This window comes from Papaver somniferum, chromosome 5 (genome assembly GCF_003573695.1).
Source record: "Papaver somniferum cultivar HN1 chromosome 5, ASM357369v1, whole genome shotgun sequence".
NCBI classification, from domain to species: domain Eukaryota; kingdom Viridiplantae; phylum Streptophyta; class Magnoliopsida; order Ranunculales; family Papaveraceae; genus Papaver; species Papaver somniferum.
This window is the reverse complement of record NC_039362.1, coordinates 25,120,765-25,133,723: the sequence shown is the minus strand read 5'-3', so window position 1 is coordinate 25,133,723 and position 12,959 is coordinate 25,120,765. Positions and strand designations below refer to the sequence as shown.

Genomic DNA, 12,959 nt, shown 5'->3' with positions numbered 1-12,959 from the left:
CAGAATTTCCATTGGCTTGGCACCAGACTTGTTGCATTTGATAGTTTACCTTCCGTTGTTGCAAGAATTAGTACTTTTTTGTTTCCGTTAAAAAAACACAATACTCTTTTGTGTTACCAGTACTATCTTTTGTGTTAAAATTTTCTGTTTCTGAACTTAGTATTTTTATTTGTTTTACTTTTTTTTTCCTGAGTAAATCCGCGGTTAATCCGCAACCGGCCCGTATCACCCGCTGATCCACGGATGTGAAATCCGCGGGTGATTGGACCGGACACGGTTTGATTTTCCAAATCCGCAATTTTGACGGATTGGTTGCGGGTGATCCCTAATCCGCAATCGTCCGTCCGTTGCACATCCTACTAAAGAACGTCTACGGTTTCGCCAGCATCTTGCAAATGAGATGGCCCACTATGCAGCAGACTGTTGGGATGCTGAGATTGAGTGCTCCTATGGCTGGATAGAATGTGTTGGTATTGCAGATAGATCTGCAAATGATCTACGTGCGCACTCGGTAAGAGTTTATCGACTACTTTAATTGAGATATTTCCCTCAAACTTATGGGTCTTTTAGAAAAATATGTAATTTTCTTTATGTGATTACATGGCTGGCTCTTCTAAATTTCGATAGATCCATTGTAGATGTTGCTCTTCTTTATGTGACCACCCTGCATTATTACAACGTGAAATAGAATAAAGCAATACATTTCTTTTATTTGTGTGGGGTTTTAGTTTGAAATGTTGACGAGGGATTTTAGCAATATGTTGCTAAATATCATATTTGTATTTGTTGTGCTTTGCAATAGTGAAGTGTTAGTTGGAAAGAATATGTACTCCATTCTGACAGAACGCTGATGCTGTCTGCCATTATATTGCAGGAAAAAAGTGGTACTCCTCTTGTTGTTCATGAGAAGTTCTCAGCACCAAAAGAAGTGGAGGTAGCCTTCCCTATTCTGAAATGCAGACTTCAGTTTATAATCATGTATTATGTTGTGCTAATACTTCTTAATATTCAATTTCAGAAACTGGTTATTACTCCAGTGAAGAAGGAGCTGGGTCTTGCATTCAAGGGTAACCAAAAGAAGATAGTCGAAGCATTAGAGGTATACAACAATGCTCATTCTAACTACTGGGATCTCTTCTTTACTTATTATAAGGCCATACCCAGAGATTAAGTCCTATATCAGTTAGTTTTTCTAGGGTCTTACATTTTTTCCATGCATGCTATTTATTTCATCTCCTCTGTCGGATAGACCATGGATGAAAAAGAGGCTATGGAAGTGAAATCTGCTTTGGAATCTAAGGGGAGGTGGAGTTCCAAGTATGCACTCTAGGGAAGGCTGTCACCATTAATTCGAACATGGGTCTCAATTTCATAGGAGATAAAGTAAGAACATCAGAGAGTCTTCACACCATCTGTATTTGAGCCTTTGTTTGGAATTGGGCGAATAGTTTACAGCCTCTTTTAGCATTCATTCTACACGAGGCCAAGCAAAGCAGGGGATGAATAATTGAATGTGTTTAGTTTCCCTCCTGTTGTAGCTCCCATCAAGTGCACTGTCTTTCCTTAAGAATCCAGAACACGAGGCAGTCGCCAAACAAATCTCAAGATCACTAACTGCTGCTGGAATCTCTCACAGAATTGACATAACGGGTATGGATTGTATCTGAATTTTCTGTTGGATGCAATAATCAAAAACAAGGAAAAATCAAATAAGCAAAAATTATTGATACTTTGCTCCTTTATAATGGAAGTGATCGATTTGATGAAACGAATGAGCTCCCTATATCTCCGCAACAGCAACAAGGCAAAACTTTGGAAAAACAGAGTGAGTCACGTGTTCAACACGTTGCCCTCAAGACATTAGCGCCCGGCTACACTCAAGAGTGATGCTATAGCCCTCAAAGGACGGATATCTCCAGGATAAAACACCCTAATACACCTACTACTAGTATATGTAGTAGATGCTCAACTTGAGCTTGGCAACTCCGAAAAAACCATAAAGGAAAATCTCGAACGCTTGAGACAACAATATAAAATATTTTTTTCCCTTAGGGGTCCCTCTAAATATAGAGCAACCCCTTTCCCATAGATTTTACAAAAATAGTGAATTTGTTTATATAATTGACAAATACAACTTAAGAAGAAAAATTCTCCGATGTGGGACTAAAAGGTTTATATAGTTTCTTAAAACTATTAAAAATTGGAAACTCCACGATGTGGGACTAAAAAGTTTCATTCACAAAATAAAACAATAAATTATAATTTTTTATTAAAACTTTAAAAAATTATTTTTTTATTAATCGTTTTCCAACAATCCCCCACATGAATGAAAACTCAATAAAACATGAAAACACAGATAGATCTTGGTAAATCAACATCCCAACCTCACGATCCAAACAGACTGATTGTGCAAGTGTTGAAATCATACTAGTCATTTCTACGTCCTCTCCCTCACACAAAAGTGTGTTGACCCCAGGGTCATACTATGGATTGCATAAATCATAATAGTATTGAGAGCTTTCATCTTTAGTTCTCACATGGTGAGACTATAGGTATCTTTCACCAAAGTGAAAAAGCATGAACTAGTGAACCCTTAGTGACCTTTAGGTTCTAAGTTCCAGTAATACCAAAACCATCAAAACGAAAATCACATAAAAAGCGCAGGAAATACCATTTTAGGCAGAGGTGTCCATGAGGTATTGAACCTTTGCTTAGTGATATATTACCGGAATTACTTGCTAGAGACAGTGAACTATGTCTTGAACTGCTAGCATTTGATGTAATTCGTGATAACAACCACGAGTGATATCTCCAAGATTGCTGCCAAGCTCGTGCCGTTTTGTCCAATTTGGCCCTGGACATATCCTGTTTCTCAGAATGCTCTAGAGAATCAAAGCTCATATTCTCATAGGAAGCGGCCCACTTCCTCATTCAGATAGGTGAGTTTCCATAAAGAGTGTTACTGCTACACCCCACTTCAATCTTAAATTGAAACTACAGAACTCATTAAGACTTCTTAAAAGTCATCCTTCACATGCAGTCACACTATCACGTCTACACCATAGGGAAGGGACAGAGAATAAAATTCTCTGATAGTGTTTACCTTTACCCACCACAAATTAGTTGTCTCATTCGAAACCTTGATCTTGGGATCTCCAGTCAGCAAGGTTGAGTATCCTTCATGGAAAGTTTAATTTATGAGCTTAAGCCCCTTCCCCCTCGATGCATTTCTAACTATCTCTTGGGATAAACCTTTCGTCAAATATTGCGCGATATTCTCCTTGGACTTTATCCAATCAATGGAAATAACGCCGATTGAGATTAGTTATTTTCAGCTTTAGCTATTATATCTTGGCTAACACAATGTATAGATATAGCTGGCACAGGCCTATGCCAGAGAGGAATGCCTTCTAAAAAACATCTTAGGCACTCGACCCCCTCTCGTGCTTTATCTAACTCAATACTCTCAGATTCCATAATGAATTGAGCAATATATGTTTGTAAATCTTCCAAAAACAAACTATGATGCTAGAGTGAAACATATCCACTCGTAGACTTAGACTTTTTTGAGTCAACTATCCAGTTTACATCACAAAGTCCCTCAAGGACAGCAAGATACCTTTGATAAATCAAATAAAAGGTAATAGAGTATTTTAGGTACCATAATACTCTACTCAGTGCATCTGAATGCTATTTCTCTGGACTATAATTATATCTACTTAACTTACTCACAATATAGGCAATGTCTGGACTCTTACAGTTCATTAAATTCATCAGACATCCTATAACTCTTGAGTATTCAAGTTAAGATACTCCATTACCCTTTTTTCTTGAGTCTACAAGAATAATCGTACGGAGTACAAGAAGGCTTACAATCACACTGATTGTATCTCTTAAGAACAAATTCAAAATAATGAGAATGACTAAGACTACATATGTTAGATTATTTTCTAATCCTCATCCCTAAGATTACATCAACAGGGTCTAAGTATTTCAAGTCAACGTTCTCATTCAACGCATGTTTTTAGTGGAATTAATCACATCTATGTTTGTATCAAGTATAAGCATATCATCAACATACAAGCATACAATCACACAGGCATCCTTAACAAGTTACTTGTAAATATACTTGTCAGATTCATTAACTTAAATCCACTACACATTATCACATGATCAAATTTTCCATGTCACTGTTTACGTGTTTATTTTATAAACCATACAAAATTTTGTTCAACTTACAAACTTTGTCATCATAACCTTTCACTACAAAGTCCTCAGGTTGGTCTATGTAAATTTCTTTATCTAATTCACGATTTTAGAAAAGCTTTCTTAACATCCATCTGATGTATCTCTAATTTTTTTATGACAGCAATAACAATTAGCATCTCAACGTAAGTAAATCTCGTCACATGTGAATAAGAATCAAGGAAATATACACCTTCTTTTAGTTTATAGCCTTTAGCTACCAACTTAGCCTAATATTTTTCTACAGTTCCATATACCTAATGTTTCCTCTTAAAGACTCATTTACATCTCATGATCTTACTCTCTGGAGGTAAACTATAAACCTCTCAAGTCAGGTTCCGACGGACTGAGTCCATTTCACTAAATGAAGCTTCTTACCAGAATGGGGTTTCAGTAGATATCAAGGCTTCTTTACAAGTCCAGGGCTTAGACTACGCTAGGCATGTTATGAAGTCGGCTTTATAAGAAGTCTCAAGTCTAATTGTTTTACTTGTCTTAGGCTCAACCTTAACTTCATCTTCCTTTAAGATAAGTTCTGACAATTTGAAAATAAATCTAGGGGATCAACAACACATCTCTAATGAGGTACAGGTTTAAGAATAAACATGTTCAAAGAACTCAGCATCCCTAGATTATGTAATAGTATTCACAACAAAGTCAGAAAAATCACACCAAAAGTATGAAAAAATCAGAACACACAACCAAAAATCTATATGTAGAAGTATACTCATCATACCTTATATGAAGACATAATCACCATTTTTGGTTTCTATCTAGTTCTTCTAGGAAGAGGAATGATAATCTTAGTCAAACACCCCCACACTTTGACATATTCATAAGAAGGTCATCTACCTTTCCATAAATCACATGGAGTTTCATCTGATCCTTAAGGGTACTATATTCAGGATATACTAGTTAAGAAGACTTCCTTCTCCCACAAGACCGCAAGTAATCCTGAACTAATCAGCATGGTAATTATGATCTCCTTAAGGATACAACTAATATGTTCAAGGCTTCTAATTGGTTATCAATTTCAAGTTTATACATCTTAAGGCTTCTAAGGAATCATCCTTATCCCTAAGCAATTATACAAGATAGTACCTCGTACAATCATCTACGGAAGTTATAAACCATCTTTTACCATAGTGGTTTGGGTTGAACTCATGTCAACTAGGCCTAACTGAATTAATTCTAAGGGATTAGAATTACTATGAACATTTGTGCTAAAATATTTTATAGCATATTCATTTCACTTTTGTGTTCAAGATCCAAACTAAATTTGGGTACGAAGCCTATGCTAGGAAGTTTATACATTGACTTATAATTTTACGGTTCCAAGTCTACCATGCAAAACATTCAAAGACACACAAAAGAAAGCACAAGAATCAACTATGTTCACTTCATCAGATTTTCCTTCAAACTTATATAGACCCTAAGTCCTATAACCGTTGCCTAAAAAATCAATACCCTTAGTTATAACAAGTTTTCCACATTTAATTAAGATCTTCAATCTTTTACCATCTTCAAGATAACAAGATACAATATTATTTCATATGCTCGGAACATGAAAACTTCATTCAGTGTGAGAATATTACAGACATGAACTTATGCTCGACCTTTCCCTTTTATGCAACCTCTGTCGCAGATGAGTTACTCATATAGAGTTTCTCGACATCCCTTATCCTCTGATAATAGGTGAACAGGTTTTTGTTTCAACAAACATACTTAGTGGCTCCAGAGTCCACCCACCAGTCTCTCACATTGGTTATTAAAATAACTTCCGACATCATGGTTCATTTTGTTTCAACTAAATTAGCATTAACTTTCTACTTATTAAGGTTTTATGTTGTCTACACTTTACTGCCGTATGGCCAGAAATTTTACAAACATAACAATCACCCTTAATTAAAGTAATGTCGGATTCAGTTTTACGAAACGTACCTTTATTATGAAGACTATGCTTAGAGTTGTTTTTGATGTTCTCGCCTTTGTCAGCTTTGGAAGACTTGTGTTCATCCACATGCGCCTGATAGCCATGTTCCTTTTCAATTTCATGTCACAAACTTCGTTTATACTCTGACCACGGACACGGTAATTTCCCAATCACCTAATACACCATATCTCACAAACTTAGTTCAGATAATATATGAGTTTTGAAGATAATATCTACATTTATAAACTTCGTTTAAACCACCATATCAAAAAACTCATGGTTACCCCATAAAAACTACTTTAGTTAACAACAAAATTCTGCCCGTCAGAATTTTTCAGGAACGTTTCTCAGTTTTGTAAAATATCAAAAAAATACTTTTACAACTACAAAATTTCTGAAATTTTACGTGGGTAACTATAAGGATGTCTACTACTTTGTGTAAAAATGGTTCATCGAAATTCCTTTTAGGTTAAGAGATAAACTCGAAACTCTACAGCTGACCAAAAATTCGTTTTTGTTTTTCACTCCACAATTAACATCCATGATTCACAAACCAACCAACCATTTTTTTATTATTACAAATTCTAATGTCTTAAGATTGTTGGATGCAATAATCAAAAACAAGGAAAAATCAAATAAGCAAAAGTTATTGATACTTAGTTCCTTTATAATGGAAGTGATCGATTTGATGAAACAAATGAGCTCCCTATATCTCCACAACAGCAACAAGGCAAAACTTTGGAAAAACAGAGTGAGTCACGTGTTCAACACGTTGCCCTCAAGACATTAGCGCCCGGCTACACTCAAGAGTGATGCTATAGCTCTCACAGGACGGATATCTCCAGGATAAAACACCCTAATACACCTACTACTAGCATATGTAGTAGATGCTCAACTTGAGCTTGACAACTCCGAAAAAACCATAAAGGAAAATCTCGAACGCTTGAGACAACAATATAAAATATTTTTTTCCCTTGGGGGTCCCTCTGAATATAGAGCAACCCCTTTCCCATAGATTTTACAAAAATAGTGAATTTGTTTATATAATTGACAAATACAACTTAAGAAGAAAAATTCTCCGATGTGGGACTAAAAGGTTTATATAGTTTCTTAAAACTACTAAAAATTGGAAACTTCACGATGTGGGACTAAAAAGTTTCATTCACAAAATAAAACAATAAATTATAATTTTTTATTAAAATTTTAAAAAATTATTTTTTTATCAATCGTTTTCCAACATTTTCTAACAAATTTTCTTGAAACGCTTCTAGCCAGCGCAACCCCCCCATCAGATAAAATCTCCTCAAAGAACGAGAGCGCATGTCAAGCACGCTGGCAAGAACCAACGGGATTTAAATGTGTAGAAACATCGGGTTTTATCATGGTACACCTTTATCCATCTTTAACATGGAAATTCATTTGTACGCTAGATTTTATTTATAAAGAATTGGCTACTTAGTGTCTACAGCAAAATTTTCGCTGAGCCATGTATTACTAATGGCAGCACTCTCTTCTTGCTGGCTATATTAGTTGCCATGTTAACTTATAAAGGTTGTGCTTTAAAGTCATTTCTTTTACCAGGTAGTTAAAATGCTGGCATGGTTAAGTTTGTGCTCATAATTAAGTTTATGAACATACAACCTTATCGCAAGTGCCTAATTCGTTGAGAAAAGCCTGCCATAGGAGGAAGTTGATCTTCGAAGGTACTTGATGATGCCATAACGCTTTAGTCGGATCGATTGGGGCAGATTCCACCAGATAATTCTCTTTAGGAATCCAAAGATAGAAATCTCTAACTGTAAAAATATTACTTGAGGAGGATTTTCAGATAGACCGAAGAAGGATTCGCCTAACAAAGAGAGAGAACTACCGGTAACTGAAAATAAGTACCGTAAGCTCTTGTTAATTGTGTGTTCTGTTGCATTGGTTTTTTATTGATTTATTGGATACATGTAGTTGGAAACATTATTATAATACTCCTCAAAATCCATTTTTTGAAATATCTTCTTAAAAGTTGTTTCCAAAAGTGAAAGCAATTAGCACAAATTGCTTCCAAAAAATGAAAGTAATTTTCTTTAAATCGGCTCCAAAATTAAAAGTAACTTTCTCAAATTAAATAATTTTCTTTAGGGTTATGAACTGATTTGACTATTTGTGTGCAATGAAATTAATTTGCTAGTGAAATATTTGATATGCCAGAAACAGACATGTGATATGGTGCCAACTAGTTAAACTCAAAAACAAGGTGTTGTCCAAAGCACCAACTCAGAGAGCCCTTGCTAGCTACAAAATCTCTTTCCATCATCGTCATTAGTCATTTACAAAAATATTATCCTCGCAAATACGAGTAGGCCTGCACACGGTTCGGTTCGGTGCGGTTATAGCTAAAACTGTTCACCTAACTGTGTTCGGTGCGGTTATCACAATTAAAACTGCAGCCGAACTGTTTAGTATTCGGTTCGGTTTTTAACCGCACCGATACTATTCGGTTACGATTCGGTTCGGTTCGGTTTTCACCTATACCCTGCACCTGTACATAAATACATTATGAATTTCTGAATTTCTAATAAACTGATACTACATTCCATACTTAAGTCTTGACAAGATAACCATAGTCTACAGATTAAAAAAAGAGTTGAAGTTCACAAACAAGTTGACCAAAGTCTTAAGTCTAAAGACCAGTAAAAGAAAAATAGTCATCCATTTGATCTTCATTTCTCAAGTAGCAGTCCAGTAAAAGATTGCAGTCCATCCATCTATCAAGCCAATCATCCCCTTAATCTTCATCCTTTCCCAAAATGTCTGCAACAAGAATGCAAAGAAGAAATATTCAAATATATTCAATGAAGTCTAATGATAAAAGGTATAAAAACTAACAGATAAAAGAAGATAACATTCATTCAAATTTCAAGTCAAAAGAGAAGAGAATCTATTACCATCTTCAATGTTGGAATTGTCATCTGGTACATAGTCACACAGAAAATCAAGAGAGATAGGTTTCTGCAACCAGCTTTGCGTACAGAGAAGTGCTTCAACTGTCCTGGCAGATAGCGAGCTTCTCCACGGGGTAAGAATGCGCTTTCCGGTACTGAATGCAGATTCTGATGCAACGGAAGACACTGGTATTGCCAAAATATCCTTCGCCATAAGTGATAGCACCTTGTACTTGGTACTATTAGCCTGCCACCATGCCAGAATATCAAACTCCCTGGTAGACGCTTCACAGTCATCAAGCAAATACCTTTCAAATTCTGACTTTGGATGAGTATATGAACATTTATTCTTCGCCGTTTCTTCCTTGATTCAAGCATATCCTCAATGTTCTCTTCTTGCACAGAAACAACCATGTCATCAACACCAGCAACATCTGTTGACCCAGTACCTAAGACATCAGAACAATCAATAGTAAGTAATGATGATAACAATATTTATGATAAAAAGCAGATAAGCAATATTAAGTAATGAACTAATGATGATCAATAGTAAGTAATGATTTCACCTTCCTCTGCATTGGCATTTGAATACATGCTGGTGTACTCATCATAAAGTCTTCCCATATCTTGTTTCACAGCCTTCAAAACAGTTGTAACCCTGAAATCATCTTGCTCATACAAACATTCCAGATCAAATTTCAAACCAGATTCTTTCTCCCGAGGATCAAACAACTTAGAAAAATACATAACAGAGTTCATATCTTCATAATCCCCCCAATATGCGTTATACTTCCGAAACATTATTTCTGCCATCCTAGAAATATGAGGATCTCGGTTTCCTATAGCTCTAAGACGAACCAACTGTTTATGGATCAATGCCAACTGCCATAGAAATTCATGTGAAGTAACCTGAACTGAAGCCGAGAACTTAACAGTAACATCAAAGAAGATTTTTAAACACTTAACAAGACACCTAGCATATGACCAGTCTGTAGCATATGGAGCATGATGACAGGGCTTGTTCTTTTTCTTAATATTCTTCTTTCTAGATACATCTCCCTCACATTCAGATTCACTAGATGAACTAAGATAATAATCTTCATTATCAATTACAACAGTATCATCATCGGTATTAGGTAAAGCTTCACTTTCAGATTCTTTGAAAATATACTTAGAACGAAAGCTCTTGTCCTCCCTTTCTAACCTCTTAAATACCTTTTCATATGGAATGGCAACTTCAAGCATCAGATACGTAGCATTCCACCTGGTCTTCACATCAAGGAAAACCATCTTCTTACAATCAATCTTCTCGAGAGCAGCACATTCTTTGAATTTGGCCAACCTAGAGGGAGAACCGGTAACAAACTTGATAACTGATCTGATCCTTCCAACTGACTTGTGATACAACAACACAGCATCTTTGACAACAAGCGCAAGAACATGCGCAACACACCTTACCTGATAAGAATGGAACAAGGAAATATCATCAAAAAATCAGTAACAAGCACAAACAAATATCATAAAGCATGTCATTTCATGTACCTTGATCAACCTACACTAAAATGTAACTTAAACAACCTGCTATCAACCTACTAGAATCAGTTTTCATATTGAGTCAGTTTCAAGTTTCATATTGAATATATATGCTATCAACCTACTAGAAGTATAAAATAAACATAGCAATAGAGCTAAGAAAAGTAATTATACCTGCATGTATTGAGCTCTCACTACTTCTCCTGTCCAATTGATGACACTGGTTTGAAGATACTCAATTGCGACAGTAGTTGCACTGACATTGTCCAAAGTCACACCAAAAAGATCTTCTAGACCCCAATCCAGCAAACATTTCTCAAGCATTTTCCCAATCTCCTCTCCAGTATAACCCTTGATCAAGCAAAACAGGATGATCCTCTTTTGAAGTTTCCAATGGATATCAATAAAGTGCACTGGCACACACATATAATTGAAGTTGTTTGGAGAGGTCCATGTATCAGTTGTAAGAGAGACTCTTTGTTTACTTTCCTTGAAGTATTTTTTCAAATTCTCTTTCTCATCTTTGTACATAATTAAAAGATCTCTGTAAATGGTCATCCTGCTTGGCACCTTGAATCTAGGTTCAAGCTGTTCACTATATCTTCTAAACCCTTCTCCTTCTACAATTCTAAATGGCAGTTCATCTATGACGACAAACTCAGTCAATCTTCTTCTACACATATCCTTGTCATAACTTACATCAACCAGCTGTGATGACTGTCCAGGCCTTGATGGTGGAGACACCAAACTCTTTTGTACCTTGAGCTTCTTGTTGGGATTCTATGGACATGTGCCTAAATGTGTCTTCATGCTGGAAGTTCCATTTCCTATACTATGTGCTTTCAATTTCTTGTGACAATGCTTAAACTGTGTTTTTTCTTCGCTGATCCTTGTAAAGTCATTCCAAATTTTTGATCTAGTTTTCCCCTTCTTCTTCGGTACAACTTCAGGTGCAGGGTCCTGTGTAGCCTGCTGTGTAGCTTGTGTTTCTTGAGTAGCATCAACTTGAGGTGTTATAGATAGTGTCACATCAGTAGAACCAGCTGCAGTGGATGGAAAGGGAGATGCATTTGCCATCTTGCAGCTTGATAATGAAGCTGAACTTGATCCAATCATTGCCCTGCCAAAGGTAAACAAGTTAGTTCTTACTTCTTAATACAAGAACACATATTTCTTACAACAATCAAGTTAGTTCTGATTCTGAACTTCATAATGAAACTGCACTTCATGTGAGTGACATTGCCTGCCATCTAACTCAATTTTAATTAAAATCAAACAACAAAAGTTGGAAATGGCTAGCACCTACAAAGTTATTAATACAACAAAATTTGAAAAAATAATTTGGATATGATTTTCATCACATCAAACATGATAAATCTCCACCAAAATCCAAACTATTCATTCAATTCCAGGCACATACCATTAATATCTCAATTACACAAGCAAAATCCAAACTGCTCTTTCAATTTCAGAGTAAACCTGACTAATTCAACACCCATTAAAACCCTTTTTCACACAGTCACAGATCATAAATCACTTCATTAATCAACAAACCTTTTTCAAAACATTTTACATCAACAAACTGATAGACGCATTTATGTGTCTATTTTGTTCTCAATATTCTGTATTGTTAGACTCGATTAAGTACTTATTGTGTTATTTTGTGTGTTTTGTAGATGTTTTTAGAGAAATAAGCCTTTGCGGCGAAATGAGCTCGAAAAGTAGTGTTTTACACCCCAGGATAATGTACCGGTGGCACCTCAGAAATGCACCGGAAGCGTCCCAGAAATGTACCGGAGGAACCCATAAAAATTACTATTTCCACCCCAAAATTACTATTTCCACCCCAATTGCTAAAGGGACACCCGTACAGGATTAGGGGGAGGACACTTTTCTTCTCATAATTCAAAATTCATTTTTGGCGGGAAAATATATTCTCTCCCTGGCAGATTTTCAAATTGATTTTCGATGGATTTGTGGAGAAACTAAATGGCTGGAATTAATTGGGTCATATCTATTGAGTATAACAAGATTATTCTGAGCGTTGGAATGAGTTAAATTTGGCTAGAATCCGCTAACTTTCAATCTGGAGTTAAACAGGGAAGATACACTCGAGCTCTCTGTGAGAGGAATTTTTGGGAAGTTTTGTGGACTAAATGGGGAAGATATCTGATCTTCTAAAGTGTTTATGCAACTATGGAAGTATTACAGCTCATATGCGCAGGCAGAGGGGATGGAGAAGATCATATCTCGGCTGACAGTGAAGAAAATGGAAAAAAATATTTTCCGAGTAATGGAGAATTATATGGAGTGAA

At 36.0% G+C, this 12,959-nt stretch overlaps 1 protein-coding gene across 1 annotated transcript; it reads left to right on the top strand.

The window, feature by feature from the left end:
* The first annotated feature begins 234 nt into the window (after nucleotides 1–234).
* LOC113281200 (glycine--tRNA ligase, mitochondrial 1-like) lies at nucleotides 235–1,680 on the top strand. The gene is made up of 4 exons (XM_026529876.1): nucleotides 235–511; nucleotides 875–934; nucleotides 1,019–1,099; nucleotides 1,250–1,680. Exons 1-4 carry the CDS (start codon nucleotides 401–403, stop codon nucleotides 1,328–1,330), a joined length of 333 nt encoding a protein of 110 aa, XP_026385661.1. The 5' UTR covers nucleotides 235–400; the 3' UTR covers nucleotides 1,331–1,680.
* The last annotated feature ends 11,279 nt before the right edge of the window (nucleotides 1,681–12,959 follow it).